This window comes from Heterodontus francisci, unplaced genomic scaffold (genome assembly GCF_036365525.1).
Source record: "Heterodontus francisci isolate sHetFra1 unplaced genomic scaffold, sHetFra1.hap1 HAP1_SCAFFOLD_2307, whole genome shotgun sequence".
Taxonomy (NCBI): domain Eukaryota; kingdom Metazoa; phylum Chordata; class Chondrichthyes; order Heterodontiformes; family Heterodontidae; genus Heterodontus; species Heterodontus francisci.
Window position 1 is genome coordinate 4,250 of NW_027141900.1, and position 18,692 is coordinate 22,941.

Here is an 18,692-nt window from a genome sequence, read left to right on the forward strand (position 1 = left end):
GAGGATTGTTTGGACATGTTAAGGTTAAACTGCAATTGAATTTTTTGGTCATCGAAAGAAAATGAGAAAGACCAAAGAGCCCGTCATCTCTTCTCAACAGTCGCAGAGAACTGTATCCAAAATGAAGCTTGCACCACCAGAATCCTCAGGTACCGATATGTTGCCCTTTAAATCTTCTAATCAATACTTTCCAATAGCAATGGGCCATGCAAGGCCATAGCACAGCACTTGAGGGAACTGTCATATCTCACTGGTTAAGCAAATGTTCAAGAGAACATTGGATTCCAGGTCAGTCTGTCAGCAACACAATAACATTTGCAAAAAAGTGTCATATTAACAGAAGCGCCTGGCCATTGGACAGAAATAAATCCATCATTTGATGCCATCTCACACATCACCAATGAAAATATCAAAGAGAATTGCTGACAGTGTACAACCTTGGCTCACTCCTTCTACAAGTGAGATAGCTTCAGAAAGTTTCTTATGCACCTCCACAAAGATCTTGGAGTTGCAGCACACATCTAAAATAGAATCCAAGATTTGGTCTTGTACTCCCACAGCTCCCAGCTTCTTTGTAACACCCATGTGAGGCACCGAGAACTTGCTTTTATAAAGCACCTTTCACATTCAAGGGATATCCAAAAGTACTTCACAGCCAATTAAGTTTTTCTTTTAAGTGTTGTCACTGCTGTAAAAGCAGGCAAACCAGGTTGAAAACCCTAGGGAAATTGATTAAAACAATGCAACTAGGATTTCCCCAAGTCTTACAATATCCTGCAATCTCATATAAAGCCACAAGCTATCCTATACATTATGAAAGAAAAATCCAGCCTGTTCCTTTCTGCTTTCGCAGCAGATCTTCAGAAGATGTGACATGCACCGAAACAACCCAAAATAACATCTTGAGAACCACTAATATCGACGAGATTTCTCAGTACCTTTCAAGCTTATTATGATTCCCATTTTTGTGGGCAGAAACAATAACCATGTTCCAAGCACCATGCGTGTCTCAAACAGATTCCACATTCACTATCCTCAGAAGTGAAGCTCCAAGACTAGTTGGTGATTTCTGACATTGTATTTCAAGACAGTTGCAATTCCCTTCACTTGCCTAAAGCAACTTTAGGAATTTGGCATGAATAAAACTTACATCTGCTGCCCTACCAATGGCTGGGCAACAAAAGGTGGAGTCCATTTCTTTCCACTGAACTGGCTCCTATCTGTACACTTCTATTTATTGGCTTTTCCAAACTCCATGCAGATGAGTCCCTCCTACAGACAGATGCCACTGCAGTATAGTGCTCTCTCCAGACACTGAGAATATCCCCATGGCTTTGTGGTAGAGCGCCATACTTGTTAGTCATTCGTTCCAGCCCAGAAGTAACATTTTTGACTGAGTGATGACAGATCTTAGCCAGAGGAGAAACAAAGGATCAACTTTATGTTGAATAGTACATCCGTGAAGATAATTTCACTGTGCCCAGTCATCATACAGGGAGTGGGAGTGAGTCCATACAACTTGAGTGCCCAAGTCACAAATTATTCTTTACTTAAAGAGAGGTGGGGAGTCTCAGTCCTAACTATATTTCCACCTATAAAGGTATTAGCAACCTTTAAAATGCAAGCACTGAGATATTTATAATGGTGTGGAAAATTATTTTATGGTTTCAGCCCAATTACACAATAAACATAATATAATGTTAGTAAAATAAGTTGCAAAATAGGAGATACAATTCAACTGGGATAAGAATTGTGTTATTTACTAAAGCATTGAAAACTTCTACCTTGTTTTAAAAAATGTTCTCACCTTCACCGGTTGGCTCTTGCACTGATAGGACTAATGCAGCTTCTAAGTTTCTTTGATAAAGCTTTTCATCAAGTGGCAATCTGTGGTATGAAGTAATCTGACAAGTGAGCTAAAATTATTAAAATTCCAATGCAAACAGCATTAACAGCCCAAATATAAACATTTGACAACACAAAGAAAAACAATCTCTCCAAATATTCACAAGTTAAATAATGACAAAGATTATTGATATTTCTCATGAATATTTTTAGTTGCTTCAGGTTTTTTTTGCCAACAACATTCTCCACAGAATTGAGCTCAGGGAATAAAGTAAAATTGCAGATAATAACACACCAAAATGATATAAGCATTCCCGAGAACTGCCCACTCAATGAAAAGGAAACCTTACACGTCAATGAAATTGTATCTCTGAGGAAGGACAAGCTGATGTCACCAACTGGGTGTGCCGATAAAGACTCGAACTAATCAGCAAGGACTAATCTTCCACTCAGTGGCAGCACATATATTAGAGATTTTGTCGCCTGACCACATTGCTACTGATCGGAATAATCATAAAAAGCGTCCTGTGGCAATCCAGATTTCCAAGAAGCTCCAACATAATAAATCTGCCCACGCATTAGCTCTCTTGGATTCATTGCAATCCTTAAAAAAATGAGCATTATCTTAGCACAAAGAGGGAAAAAAATCTAGATTACCAGCCATTTGTTGTTCTGTGTAATGAGTTTAAAGCAATTTAAACTCAGCATTTGTTTTGTTCATAAGTTTATAGAATAATCAAACTACTTCATTGCATTACTACCCTGTAACTCACTACTAGCCACCTGTACCCATCAATTTGAATCAGCAATATAATGTACTTTATTGGTAAAGCTGTTGACAAAACAATTTAATCTTGGAACAAAAGCAGCAACAGAATCACGTAGGAGCATGCTCCCCTTAAAGGCAATCAAACGGACTTCAAATTTTCCTTTAATGCTTCCCTTTAGGTCAGTTTGAGTTAGTGCAGGATTCGGATGTGTAACTTCAATTCCACAAAACGAGTTCCAAATCTCAGCCATGAGGAAAAATCATCCAGAACAAGAGTAATTTTTGATAAATAGAACTAAAATATACAAGTTAACAAATATTACTTTTAAGAAAGAAAAAACTTGTTTTTTCACAATATGTGGAATAGCCTGCAAAATTGTAAACAAGATCAGTAATGCTGTGAATTTATTGCAAGATACGAAGGGGAAGAAAATCGAACAGGAAGGACAAATGCTGCCTGAAAGAGGAATACAGGCTGTGCAGATATCCCAACTATGAGCAGTGCTCAATGATATTCTCTTATGTTACAAATCAACATCACCTTTCCTTAGGTGGTTCCTTTTTGGCTTTTGCATTTGGATGGCCAGAATTAATATTTTTTTCCTTTTTATGCTTCTGATCCTTATTCGTTAGACGGGACTTTTTACTTGGAGGAGCGGATACACATGCAAAATCTTCATCTGCAAACAAAATGGATAAACACTGAAGAATATTCATTGTTCCAGTGTACATGCAATTATTCACTTGAGAAAAATCACCATTGTTCTAGAGGACAAAGAACAAAGAAAATTACAGCACAGGAACAGGCCCTTCGGCCCTCCAAGCCTGCGCCGATCCAGATCCTCTATCTAAACATGACGCCTATTTTCTAAGGGTCTGTATCTCTTTACTTCCTGCCCATTCATGTATCTGTCTAGATACATCTTAAAAGACGCTATTGTGCCCGCGTCTACCACCTCCGCTGGCAACGCGTCCCAGGCACCCACCACCCTCTGCGTAAAGAACTTTCCACGCATATCCCCCCTAAACTTTTCCCCTTTCACTTTGAACTCGTGACCCCTAGTAATTGAATCCCCCACTCTGGGAAAAAGCTTCTTGCTATCCAACCTGTCTATACCTCTCATGATTTTGTACACCTCAACCTGGTCCCCCCTCAACCTCAGTCTTTCTAATGAAAATAATCCTAATCTACTCAACCTCTCTTCATAGCTGGCGCCCTCCATACCAGGCAACATCCTGGTGAACCTCCTCTGCACCCTCTCCAAAGCATCCACATCCTTTTGGTAATGTGGCGACCAGAACTGCACGCAGTATTCCAAATGTGGCCGAACCAAAGTCCTATACAACTGTAACATGACCTGCCAACTCTTGTACTCAATACCCCGTCCGATGAAGGAAAGCATGCCGTATGCCTTCTTGACCACTCTATTGACCTGCGTTGCCACCTTCAGGGAACAATGGACCTGAACACCCAAATCTCTCTGTACAACAATTTTTCCCAGGACCTTTCCATTTACTGTATAGTTCACTCTTGAATTGGATCTTCCAAAATGCATCACCTCGCATTTGCCCTGATTGAACTCCATCTGCCATTTCTCTGCCCAACTCTCCAGTCTATCTATATTCTGCTGTATTCTCTGACAGTCCCCTTCACTATCTGCTACTCCACCAATCTTAGTGTCGTCTGCAAACTTGCTAATCAGACCACCTATACTTTCCTCCAAATCATTTATGTATATCACAAACAACAGTGGTCCCAGCACGGATCCCTGTGGAACACCACTGGTCACACGTCTCCATTTTGAGAAACTCCCTTCCACTGCTACTCTCTGTCTCCTGTTGCCCAGCCAGTTCTTTATCCATCTAGCTTGTACACCTTGAACCCCATGCGCCTTCACTTTCTCCATCAGCCTACCATGAGGAACCTTATCAAACGCCTTACTGAAGTCCATGTATATGACATCTACAGCCCTTCCCTCATCAATCAACTTTGTCACTTCCTCAAAGAATTCTATTAAGTTGGTAAGACATGACCTTCCCTGCACAAAACCATGTTGCCTATCACTGATAAGCCCATTTTCTTCCAAATGGGAATAGATCCTATCCCTCAGTAATTTCTCCAGCAGCTTCCCTACCACTGACGTCAGGCTCACCGGTCTATAATTACCTGGATTATCCCTGCTACCCTTCTTAAACAAGGGGACAACATTAGCAATTCTCCAGTCCTCCGGGACCTCACCCATGTTTAAGGATGCTGCAAAGATATCTGTTAAGGCCCCAGCTATTTCCTCTCTCGCTTCCCACAGTAACCTGGGATAGATCCCATCCGGACTTGGGGACTTGTCTACCTTAATGCCTTTTAGAATACCCAACACTTCCTCCCTCCTTATGCTGTCTTGACCTAGAGTAATCAAACATCTGTTCCTAACCTCAACATCCTTCATGTCCCTCTCCTCGGTGAATACCGATGCAAAGTACTCGTTTAGAATCTCACCCATTTTCTCTGACTCCACGCATAACTTTCCTCCTTTGTCCTTGAGTGGGCCAATCCTTTCTCTAGTTACCCTCTTGCTCCTTATATATGAATAAAAGGCTTTGGGATTTTCCTTAACCCTGTTTGCTAAAGATATTTCATGACCCCTTTTAGCCCTCTTAATTCCTCGTTTCAGATTGGTCCTACATTCCCGATATTCTTTCAAAGCTTCGTCTTTAGAGCTTACAGGTTAATGGATTATTTCACATTCAACATTAATTGTAGTTAAGGAGAAACTTGTGAAACCAGGAAATATTATTCTAAGCTAAAGAAACTATGATCTGAGGTTAATATAACAACGTGCTTAACCAAATGCCACTTAACTAAGAAAAGATAATTCAGTACAACTAAATAAATGGAATTGAAATGCATCAATTCCTAATTCTAAAGGGAGTTGATTTGGGGTTTAGGTAGGAAACATGGAACAATGGATAGATTCAAACTTCAAAGATGATTGGAGAAATGACTGGGCTGACAGGACTTTATTTCATAACGTAATATACATATTTTGGTTCTTTATATATGCTTCAGAATGAGAGCTGTGTGTTCTGGAACAGGGAAGATTTATGGGTGAGGGTTGTAATACAAATATACAAATTTATACAAGAATTTGAGATGGTTGGCAAAAATCTATTTCTATTGGTCAGTAGATCAATAAAATTAGGTTTAAACTCAGGATTAGTACTTGAAGCATAAAGGATGCGGTTGGAAGGATTTTTTTCATGCTTAGGATATGGAATACTTTACCATGTAACTATTCATGCTAATTCAATCACATTTAAATTGGAATTAAATAGGTGAAAAAGGCCACAGGCAACAGCATGAAAATGAGATTACAGTTGGCAGCTCCAGTGTGGGAGTAAGAACTGGCACATGTGACTGAATGGCTTTGTTATGCACCAACATTTCGAGATTTCACAGAAAGCTAATATACACTTTTTAAACTATTACTCAAAACTCACCATCATCAAAGTTTCCGCACTGTGAATAATCTACAACTTTCTTGGTCCTAATGATAGAAAAGAAAGATCTTTTACATTTCACAACCTTAAAGTAGAGAACTTCAGAAAAAAATCCCACCTGATATATCTTTTTGAAGACCATTTTAAAATTAGACATACTTAATTGAAAGGAGTAAAATTTTGAAAATCCAAAAAATACAAGCTAACTCAAAGACAACAATGCATAAGACTAAGTTTAAAATTAAGTTTGCAATTTATTTGGATTCATTTATTTGAGAGTTAAATGCAATACTCTTAGCAGAGGCGAGATGAGTTTCTTTGTTACACAGCAAATTATGATGATCTGGAAAGTACTGCCTGGAAGCAGATTTAATAGTAACTTTCAAAAGGGAATTAGATAACTACTTGAAAGGGAAAAATTTGCAGGGCTACAGGGAATGAGCGGGTTCATACAAACATACAAATTAGGAGCAGGAGTAGGCCACTTGGCCCCTTGAGCCTGCTCCGCCATTCAATAAGATCATGGCTGATCTGACAGTAACCTCGATTCCACATTCCCCCTGCCCCCGAAAACCTTTCACCCCCTTATCAAGAATCTATATACATCTGCCTTAAAAATATTTAAAAACTCTGCTTCCACTGCCTTTTGAGGAAGAGAGTGGAAGGAGAGAGCCAACTGTGTAACAGCCCGGACAACCAACTTTACCTGCAGTGCCTGTGGAAGAGTCTGTCACTCTAGAATTGGTCTTTATAGCCACTCGAGGCGCTGCTCTACAAACCACTGACCACCTCTAGGTGCTTACCCATTGTCTCTCGAGACAAGGAGGCCAAAAAGGAAAGGACCCCTAGTTCTAGATTCTCTCACAAGGGGAAACATCCTTTTCACATCCACCCTGTCTAGACTCCTCAGGATCTTATATCTTATTCAATCAAGTCACCTTGTACTCTCCTAAACTCCAGCGGATATATGCCTAGCCTGTCCAGCCTTTCCTCATAAGACAAACCACCCATTCCAGGTCTCATTCTCTCTCTTTGGCCTCCTTGTCTCGAGAGACAATGGGCAAGTACCTGGAGGTGGTCAGTGGTTTGTGCAGCAGCGCCTGGAGTGGCTATAAAGGCCAATTCTAGAGTGACAGACTCTTCCACAGGTGCTGCAGAAAAAATTGTTTGTCGGGGCTGTTACACAGTTGGCTCTCCCCTTGCGCTTCTGTCTTTTTTCCTGCCAACTGCTAAGTCTCTTCGACTCGCCACACTTTAGCCCCGCCTTTATGGCTGCCTGCCAGCTCTGGCGATCGCTGGCAACTGACTCCCACGACTTGTGATCAATGTCACAGGACTTCATGTCGCGTTTGCAGATGTCTTTAAAGCGGAGACATGGACGGCTGGTGGGTCTGATACCAGTGGCGAGCTCGCTGTACAATGTGTCTTTGGGGATCCATCTTCCATGCGGCTCACATGGCCAAGCCATCTCAAGCGCCGCTGACTCAGTAGTGTGTATAAGCTGGGGATGTTGGCCGCCTCGAGGACATCTGTGTTGGAGATACAGTCCTGCCACCTGATGCCAAGGATTCTCCGGCAGCAGCGAAGATGGAATGAATTGAGACGTCGCTCTTGGCTGACATATGTTGTCCAGGCCTCGCTGCCATAGAGCAAGGTACTGAGGACACAGGCTTGATACACTCGGACTTTTGTGTTCATGGAATGGAATGGAACACAAAAGTCCATTCCAGGTATTCATCTAGTAAACCTTCTCTGGACTGCTTCCAACACATTTACATCCTTCCTGAAATAAGGAGACCAATACTGTGAACAGTACTCTAGATGTGGTCTCACCAATGCCCAGTATAAATAAAGCATAACCTCCCTACTTTTGTATTCAATTCCCCTTGCAATAAACGACAACATTTTATTAGCTTTCCTAATTACTTCCTGAACCTACATACTAACCTTTTGCAATTCATGTATGACACCCAGATCCCTCTACAACTCAGAGCTCTGCAATCTGGCACAGGCATAATGGCTGGAATGGCTTCCTTCGGTGCTATAAGATTCTATGATTTGTCATTTTGGAATTCATAATATACCAGTGCTAACAACAATAAAATAATCTGATATCTCATTTCAAGATTTCTGAAAAACCCTGTCTTTTGATACTTGATTAGAAACTTGAATTTTGTTGATCAAGTGATAATCAGATTGCTTTTGCCATGATAATAACCTAAACCACATCTTCAATCAGAAGACCATCAATTTAATTTTAAAGAAGTTAACTACATATAAATTTACAAAAAGTATGATTGGTGCAGTACAGAAATATCAAATAAACAACATATATTCTATATTATCTAGATGACCCTAGTGAGATCCTATCACTCAGCTTCAGTTTAGGATATTTTTGATATATTTGTGATATTTTGGGTCTCTACAACCAACCTTCTTAACCTAGATTATATCAGATCTTGTAGTTTAAAACTTTCCAGTATTCACATATTGGAAAAAACCTCCACAACTGCTAAACCCCACACCAGACTCATTTCTCGCTCATCCTGGCACTACCACTACCACACTCTGTAGCCCTCCTCCCACCATTGCCTAACCCTGTAACTCCTCTTTCACCACGAATGCCTCCTAACATACCACTCCTCCACTACTTGCATACCCATATCTTCCCCATTTCCTCTACATCTATAAACCCTTTTGCCCAAATTCTCTCACTCTGATACCCTTCCAATACTGTCTCCTCCAGTGCTTATGATTAAAAAAAAACTTTCCTTCATACCCCTTCCCTCACCACTTTCCTTCAACATCACCCTCTCCTTATCCCACCAATCACTTTTGTTCTCACCACCAAACTATCTGCAACCTTAACATTTTTCCTCCTTTGCCAGCCAAACCTTTGCTGCACCCCATCATTCAAACTGCTGCCATCACCAACCTCTTTTCCATTCATCACCAACCTCTGCTTTCCCTTTTTCCCTCCCTTTTCCAATTACATTTCATACCTTTCCACCACTGAAGCCAGATACCCCAACTTTCCTCCTCCCCTCACCAGTCACACATACAAATTCACACTCCAAAGTCACTAAATAAACCCCAAAGTCATTAAACCCCCGCTAAGAACAAATTTTCCATATAAAAATACTTTGCCACAGCTCCCTGCTTCATGATACATCCACTGCCAGTCTCCAAAATAATTAGAACCTTTCCCCAGCATACAAATGGATACTCACAAGCATAAAAGTCCATATTTTTATTATATCTATATACAAAATATTCATACATATTACATTGATTACAAAATTAAAAACAATACTATACATAAAAATATATGGATGACAAGAGAGTGAAAGAATTTAAATTTAACCCATTGTTTACATATTGCACATTGAAAGCTTTGGCTTCTCATGAATGGTGTTCAAAGCCTCAACTGTACTTCCTTGTTTACCAATCCTTTTATTAAAAACTCTCTTGTGGCATGCAGCCAAACCCCAAATGTCTTTTTTTCTCTGCAAACTCCCGGCTTCCCCATTTCTTCTACATGTTTTTGGGATTACAACTTGCCAAATAACTGGGTATGTAAACAGGCAAGGTATCACTTGTCACCAATTGTAGGCCTCAGGCCTCTCTAAAACCGACAATCTTCCACTGTTATAAAACAGAGAAAAACAAAACCTTCTGCAGAATTCAAGGGAAGAAACACTTTAAAGCTCATCCATAGGACAGAAAAGGGGAAGCTCCCATGCTCATAGGAATGTAGGAAGAGGAGTAAGTCTTTCAGCCCCTCGAGTCTATTTCGCCATTCAATTAGATCATGGCTAATCTGTACTCAGCTCCAATGCATGCAGTCTTGAATCAGTAATGATTGAAATCTGAAATGTCACAAACTATGGAAGAGCATTGCACCAGTGTAAGATGAAAATTGCATTTTTCTTCCTTGGAGCAGGAATGCTACTTACGGAAATAAAATAGAAAGTATGCTTGTACAGAAGACAACGTTTGAGAAGATGTGGCTGATAGTCATTAGTATCAATGAAACAGAAACTGTTTCGAGACATTCCAAGAAATATCATGCATAACTCTAGAAAGGAAGGAGGAGAGGTGACTTAATAGAGACATATAAGATAATCAGAGGGTTAGATAGGGTGGATAGTGAGAGTCTTTTTCCTCGGATGGTGATGGCAAACAAGAGGGGACATAGCTTTAAGTTGAGGGGAGATAGATATAGGACAGATGTTAGAGGTAGTTTCTTTACTAGAGAGTAGTAGGGGCGTGGAACGCCCTGCCTGCAACAGTAGTAGACTCGCCAACTTTAAGGGCATTTAAGTGGTCATTGGATAGACATATGGATGAAAATGGAATAGTGTAGGTCAGATGGTTTCACAGGTCGGCGCAACATCGAGGGCCGAAGGGCCTGTACTGCGCTGTAATGTTCTAATTCTAAAAAAAAAAGCTAAATTAAAAACAAAAAATAAAATATATTTGTTTAAAACCAACTGATAACCTAATGTACTCTGTCCACTAGGTGGCACAGCAAAACAGGATCTAGTAACACACACATTTCCTCTACGACAGAGTCCTACTCTAGCTTTGTGGACTGGGGCATCAATCGAAGTCCATTCAGAGACTGAAATGTTGCCGTTTAAAAGATAGTCAAATGCCACTCTAACTCCACTCTAACTTCCCCCTGCCCTGCAGTACCTTCCCTCTCTGATCTGTAATGTAGTAGTCATCCCTCGTCCTATTCCAATTATTCCCTGCCCCATAATCCTGCTTAACGTGAAGAGTACACTTGGTTTTGCATTCCCATTGGCAACATCACAGGGTATCAACTAACATAGATTATGTATATTGGGCACAGGGAGCACAGTATCAAAATTTGCTGAAAACACAAAAGTTGAGGGCATAGCAAACAGCAAGGGAGACTGTAAGAGACTTCAGGAGGTAAAAAGTTAGCAGAATGGGCAGACAAGTGAAAGATGCAATTCAATGCGGAAATGTGTGAAATAAAGAATTCTGAATGGATAAACAAGCAACAGGAAAATGCTGAAGGGTGCAGAGAACACAGACACCTAGGGATACAACACATAATTACATAAAAGTGAGTCCAGGTAGATTAAGTGTTACGACCGCGATGGGAGCAATGCACTGTCAATTTAGCCCCAGCACACCACAGGTTGCAGCATATTATTAAGCTTTCACACCCAATCGGAAAACAGCCAAATTAAACACTCTAGTAACCCAGAATGAAACAGACCAAACCAGGCATCTTTAGACAACAAATTAACTATTTATTAAAAAATCTAAATATTAAACACTATTAAGATAAACCTATGTCTTATAACTTCTTATTTTAACCTAACTCCCGCATTCACACTCATACACTCAAAAACTAACAGATAACCGGGTTTAAAAGTGGAGTTTTAAAAAATTAGCTGTCTCCTAAGAATAAATAAAATAAGTAAATTTTTGTAGGTTACGTTCCTGATGGATGAGGTCTTCTAATGTGAAAAATAACCTAAGGTCACTCCAAATCTCTGTGAAGACTTCATGAAAATAGTCCTTCAGAAGACAGGCATTCAACTCTTCAGCTGCAGCAAGCATTCTTTGAATGATGAGCACAACAATACAAGCGGTTTCTTGAAAAAGGCTTTTCTTCTTTACTTAGGGAATTAGCTTGACTTGTAGCTCCTTGCAGAATTTTTGCTGAGAGAGAATAAACAGCTCCTTTCTCTGCAATTCGTCTCTCTAAACTACCTGGTTTCAGCCAGTTCCACATATAGTCAAGTGGAAACATTACCATGCAACCTCTCTCTCTCCTGCTGTTGCCCAAGGTAACAAAAATGCAGCTGTGGCACATTGTGTCTCCAGAACCTTCTCTCCCTTAAAAGTGCGCTGTTTTTAACAGTCTTAAGGGCACACACACTGTTTTTAATCAGAGGAGAAAAATAATTACAAGTCCGTGACATAAGCCACAAAACAGTTTTTTGGGGGGTTTAGAAACACGGACATTGAGTACAAGAGTAAACAGGTAACAATGCACTTTTAAAAAATTTGTTTCATGGGATGTGGGTGTCGCTGGCAAGGCCAGCATTTGCTGCCCATCCCTAATTGCCCTTAAGAAGGTGTAGGTGAGCTGCCTTTTTGAACCACTGCAGTCCATCTGGTGCGAGTACACCCACAGTTGTTAGGAAGGGAGTTCCAGGATTTTGACCCACTGACAGTGAAGGAACAGCAATATCGTTCCAAGTCAGGATGGTGTGTGGCTTGGAGGGGAACTTGCAGGTGGTGGTGTTCCCACACATCTGCTGCACTTGTCCTTCTAGGTGGAAGAGGTTGTGGGTTTGGAAGGTACTGTCAAAGGATGCATGGTGAGTTGCTGAAATACATCTTGTAGATGGTACATAGCGCCACCACTGTGCGTTGGTGGTGGAGCAAGTGAATGCCTAAGGTGGTAGATGGGGTGCCAATCAAGCAAGCTGCTTTGTCTTGGATGGTGTCGAGCTTCTGAGTAATGTTGAAGATGCACTCATCAAGGAAAGTAGAAAGTATTCCATCACACTCCTGAATTGTGCCTTGGAGATGGTGGACAGGTTTTGGGGAGTCAGCAGGTGGGTTACTCGCCTCAGAATTCCCAGCCTCTGACCTGCTCTTGTAGCCACAGTATTTATGAGGCTGCTTCAGTTAAGTTTCTGGTCAATGGTAACCCCCAGGATGTTGATAGTGGGGGATAGTAATGCCTTTGAATGCCAAGGACAGATGGTTAGATTCTCTCCTGTTGGAGGTTGTCATTGCCTGGTACTTGTGTGGTACGAATATTACTCGCCACTTATCAGCCCAAGCCTGAATATTGTCCAGGTCTTGCTGCACATGGACACATACTGCTTCAGTATCTGAAGAGTTACGAATGGTAATGAACATTCTATAATCATCAGCAAACGTTCCCAATTCTGACTTTGTGATGGAGGGAAGGTCATTCATAAAGCAGCTGAATATGGTTGGGCATAAAACACAAGCCTAGGAACTCCTGCGGCAATGTCCTTGGGCTGAGATGATTGGCCTCCAACAACCACAACCATTGACTTCAATTTGGCTAGGGCTCCTTAATGCCACACTCAGTCAAATGTTGCCTTAATATCAAGGGCAATCGCACCTCACCTCAAGTTCAGCTCTTTTGTTCATATTTAGACCAAGGCTATAACGAGGTCAGGAGTCAAATGGCCCTGGCAGAACCCAAACTGAGCATCAATGAGCAGCTTGTTGTGGTTTAAGTGGCACTTGATAGCATATGTCGACGACACCTTCCGTCACTTTGCTGATGATCGAGAGCAGACTGATGGGGCCGTAATTGGCTGGATTGGATTGGTTATGCTTTTTGTTGGCAGGACATACCGGGCAATTTTCCGCATTCTCGGGTAGATGCCAGTATTGTAGCTGTACTGGAACATCTTGGCTAGGTGTATGGCTAGTTTGCAGCACAAGTCTTCAGTACTACAGCCGGGATGTTGTCAGGACCCATTGCTTTGCTCCATCCAGTGTCTTTAACTGTTTCTTGATATCACGGGGAGTGAATCAAATTGGCTGAAGTCTGGCATCTATGATGCTGGGGACCTCAGGAGGAGGCCGAGATGGATCATCCACTCGGCACTTCTGGCTGAAGACCATCGCAAATACTTCAGCCTTTTCTTTTGCACTTATGTGCCGGGCTCCTCCAACCCAATGATTAGAAACATAGAAACATAAACATAGAAAATAGGAACAGGGCCACAGAATAATTAGGACACCCCAATGTGAAAAAAGATAATAAAGTCTTTGAGAGCTTACAGTGTACATTTAACACTATGATACCAGGAATGGGAAACTATAGTTACGAGGATTGACTAAAGAAAGGTATTGCCACCATTTCCATTGGGGCTGAGAAAGCCAAGAACAGAATTAAAAGGTTTTGAAAAAAAATTATGAAAGCATGGAATGCTTTATCATTGTGAATGAATAAGGAAAAGCCCACTTTATTCTTAAAATAAGTACAGATATACATTTGAAGCAGGGGAAGATACAGGATCGGGCAGAAAGCAGGAATTAGTTTTAGATTGCTCTGAAAACAGTCAGCAGGCACAATAAGCCTCTTCCTCTGCATAAACTTTTATGGTTCCCTTATAAAAGAATTTATGAAATTTCCTTCAATAACAGTTTGTAGTACAGAATTCCATATTGTAGGTACCCTTTGTATAAATAAATATTTTCCAACCGCTCATTTAATTCTTTTTCTGGTTATCTTAAATTTGTGACCTGTTATTTTACTGACCAATGGAAACACCCAGTGCTATTTACCCTACCACAGCACTTCATAGCCCTGAAGAGTTTGAGCAGATCACCTCCTAACTTTCTTGACTCTAGGGGGAAAATAGGCCCAAGTTCTCAGGTTTCTCTTCACAACCGTCACTGCTCAACCCTAGTAATGCCCCTAGTGATTCTATGGGGCACCTTATCCATTGATTTATGGCATTCATACAAGAACATGCTCACAACTGCATTCAATAATCCAACTGCAGCCTAACATACTTATCATCACTTTCCTGCTATGTATCTTATGCCTCTACATACAGAAGCCAAATGGATAAAGTAGTAAAGACAAAAGTGGAATCCTAAATGGTTCACCATTTAGAACCTGTGAATCTGCACATCTGCTCCTCTACTTGATTCAAAACCTACACATTTAAAACATATTTCCAATCTTATTCCAAAACATAGGACTTCACAGGTTTTTACATTGAACTGCATTTTCCACCTATCCGCAAACCTATCTATGTCCTTCTAGTCTTTCACAATCCACAGTACAATTTACCACACTCATCAATTTTGTGTCAATTGTTCTTGCTTGCTAATTCCAGATAATTCATCTGTATAGTAAATAAGATCAGCCCCAGCACAGAACCCTGCGTAACACCAGTTACTACATCTTTATCACAAATACTTTCATAGTAACTATTATTCAGTGCTGCAAATAACTGGCTGTCTGACTTTTTGTTGCTAACCCAGCCTGGGAATTACATACCTGTCAGCCTAACTTTGGTGGTGGACAAATGATAGGAAAAAATTTTGAAGGACAGTATAGATTGTCATTTAGAAAGGCACGGATTAATCAAAGACAGTCACCAAGGATTGGTTAAGGGAAGGCCTTGTCTGACTAACTTGATTTAATTTTTTGAGGAGGTAACAAGGAGGATCAATGAGGGTAGCACATATTTCATGTAGGCTACATGGCTTTTGACAAGGTCTCACATGGCAGACAGATCAGAAAATTAAAAACTCACGGGATCCAAGGGAAAATGGCAGCTTTATCCAAAATTGGCTCAGTTTAGGAAGCAAAGGGTAATGGTTGACAATGTTTTTGTAACTGGAAGGCTGTTTCCATTGGGGATCGGAAGGACTAAGGACTAGGTCCTTTTCTTTTTGTGGTGTATACATACATATATATGAAAAACTTAATGAGCACTTTGTATTGGTGTTTATTCAGGAAGAGGATGTTGACAAAATATTAGTCGAAGCGGAGATGGTAGAGGTTATGGATGGTGTGAAAATTGATAGGAAGAATGTACTGGAAAGGCTGGCTATGCTTAGAGTGGATAAGTCACCTGGTCGGATGGCCTGCATCCCAGGTTGCTAAATGAAGTGGGAGTGGGGATAGCGGAAGGGCTTGCCATAATCTTCCCTAGATACAGGGGAGGTGAAAAAGGATTGCAGAGTGGCAAATGTGACACCCTTATTCCAGAAAGGGTTTGAGGACAGTCTTAGCAACTACAGGCTGGTCAGTTTAACAGCAGCGGTGGGTAAGACTTTAGAAATAATCAGGGGGAAAAAAACAGGCTCTTGGAGAGATTTGAATTCATTAAAGAGAGCCAGCACAGATTTGTAAAAGGCAGATAACGCTTGACTAATCTATTTGAATTTTCTTTGAAGTAACAGAGAAGGTTGATGAAGGGAAAGCAATGGATGGTGTCTATATGGATTTTAAAAAGCCTTTGATAAATTACCACACAAAAGGCTGGTTTACAATATTGAGGCTCTTGGAATAGGAGGGTCAGTGTCAGCTTGGATAAAATATTGGTTTAAGGACAGAAAACAGCGACTCGTGGTAAATGGTTGTTTTTCAGACTGGAGGATGGTAGACAGTGGGGTTCCCCAAGGTTCAGTGCTAGGACAATGGCTTTTCTTGCTATATATATATTTTTTAAAAATGACTTGGATATTGGAATACAGAGTAAAATTTCAAAATTTGCCAATGATCCCAAACTTGGAGGTGTGGCGGATAGTGAGGATGATATGAACTGCCTGCGAAAGGATGTTTAGACTAGCAGAATGGGCAGACAAGTGGCAGATGGAATTTAATAGAGAAGTGTGAGGTGATGCATTTTGGCAGAAGGGATAGGGAGAGGCAATATAGACTAAGTGGCACAGTTCTAAAGAGTGTGCAGGAACATATTGAGAGAGAGGTTAGCAAAGCATATGGGATCTTGGGCTTCAAAAGTTGAGGCATTGAATACAAAAGCAGGGAAGTTATGCTGAACCTTTATAAAGCTCTGGTGAGGCCACAACTCGAGGATTGCATTCAATTCTGGTCACCACGCTTAAGGAAGAATGTGAAGGTCATTGAGAGGGTGTAGAAAAGATTTACCAGAATGGCTCCAGGGATGAGGGATTTTAGCTACAAGCTTAGGTTGTTATCCTTGGAGCAAAGGAGTTTGAGGTTTACAAGATTATGCCAGGTTTAAATAAGGTAAATATAGAAAAGATGTTCTCATTAGCTGATAGAACAAGAACTGGGGGACACAGATTGAAGGTTTTGGACAAGAGTTGTAGGGGGAATGTGAGGAAGAATGACTGATAATGATCTGGAACTCACTACATACGAAGATGGTGGAAGCAGAGACAATGAATGATTTCAAAAGTAAACTAGATGGGCACTTAAATAAACTCGCACAGAGCGGGGGAATGGGACTGATTGCATTACTCTACAGCGAGCCGGCATGGATTTGATGAGCCAAATGGCCTCCTTCTGTGTCGTAATGACTCTATCATTCTATTCCTTGATGGATGGATTGGAGAGATGGGGACAATGGCTACAAACAACAAATTCTGGCAGATACTGAAGGGACAACCTCTCTATTAATCACGTGTAACAGAAACTTTTGCACACAGAAGTTATTACAAATGTATTGCACTATAATAAATTGGCTCTCACGCCTGCTTCCCCTCCCAATACTCCATCCCCCTCTCCCAAGTCAGTCTGTCTGTCTCTCTCTCTCTCCCTTCCCCATTTCCCAATGTTCCCCAGTCATACTTACGTCCTAACAGGCCTGGCCATCACAGCTGCTTCAGAAAAGCTGAGGTTTGGGTAGAAACCATCAAACTGCAGCAAAATAATAAACAAACCGCTCAATAGCCCGCGCACCCGCCACCCTCACAGCACGCATCAGCTCCCAGCCACACTTTCGCCATTCCGGCTAAACACACTTCTTCGAGAAAGAATTACAGAATAAACCATGAATAACTTTAGAAAAATACTCAGACATATTAAGTATAAACAGCTGAGTTAGTTATCCCGTTGTACATATTTAGATTGTAGCTCAGCGAATCCGCCATTGGAGGCTGCTTTTTTTTTGAGAAGCTGCACTGCAGCTGGTTTCCGTTGCTGGGGAAGCTGTTAGAGGGCTTCAGCTAAAGGTAATGGTCACATTTATTAAATGTCACATCTGTATAGTTACTAATTTTAATTGTACCTTTTGTTCAATATTTTAATAAGGAAAATAATATGATTGGTATCCTTCCATCTACGAAAGATGATGGACACGCAGCAAACAATCCATTTAGGTGGGGTGTCCTCTTTTGGTGCACCTTTGCTGTGTGAAGGCCAAGAATAAGGAAAATAATATAATATATAAAACAATATGGAGTGTTTTTAAAGGTCTTAATTACATGTACCACTGGAGTCTGGGTGTTTTGGTTGTTGATAACTACTGTTCAGATTTGTACCTGACGTTCTAGCTTTGTAAAGTAGTTCCTACGTCAGAGACCACTTCTACAGGAGTTGCAGCTTTCCACACTACATATATGTTATAAATAAATAAATTGACAACAGGAAGAATTGTGGAGAGTAGGGCTGCTTTAAGATTGGTATAGGTGGCTGTTCTTTCCCACACTAGAAAGAAAAACCCCTGGAAAGGATGGCATGACCCCTGAAATAATCAAGAGTGCCAAGCCTGCTATACTCCCAGCACTCAATGAACTGCTTTGCCTGTACTGGGATGAGGGAACAGTACCACAGGACATGCGCGATGCCAGTATCATCACCCTCTATAAGAACAAGGTTGACCGCGGTGACTGCAACAACTACCATAGAATCTCCCTGCTCGGCATAGTGGGGAAAGTCTCCGTTTGAGTCGTTTTAAACAGACTCCAGAAGCTGGCGGAGCGTGTATACCCTGAGGCATAGTGCGGCTTTCGAGCAGAGAGATCTACCATTGACATGCTGTTCTCCCTTTGCTAGCTACAGGAGAAATGCCATGAACAACAGATGCCCCTCTAT

General features: G+C 41.0%; 1 protein-coding gene across 1 annotated transcript; it reads right to left on the bottom strand.

Annotated features, from left to right (window-relative positions):
• Positions 1-387: 387 nt before the first annotated feature.
• Positions 388-17,603, bottom strand: LOC137365623 (RAD51-associated protein 1-like). Its single transcript, XM_068027999.1, has 5 exons — positions 17,452-17,603; positions 6,110-6,156; positions 3,156-3,294; positions 1,808-1,887; positions 388-521 (listed from the first exon to the last, which is right to left on the bottom strand). The coding sequence occupies exons 1-5, from the start codon at positions 17,469-17,471 to the stop codon at positions 388-390; spliced, it is 420 nt and encodes a 139-aa protein (XP_067884100.1). The 5' UTR covers positions 17,472-17,603.
• Positions 17,604-18,692: the final 1,089 nt, after the last annotated feature.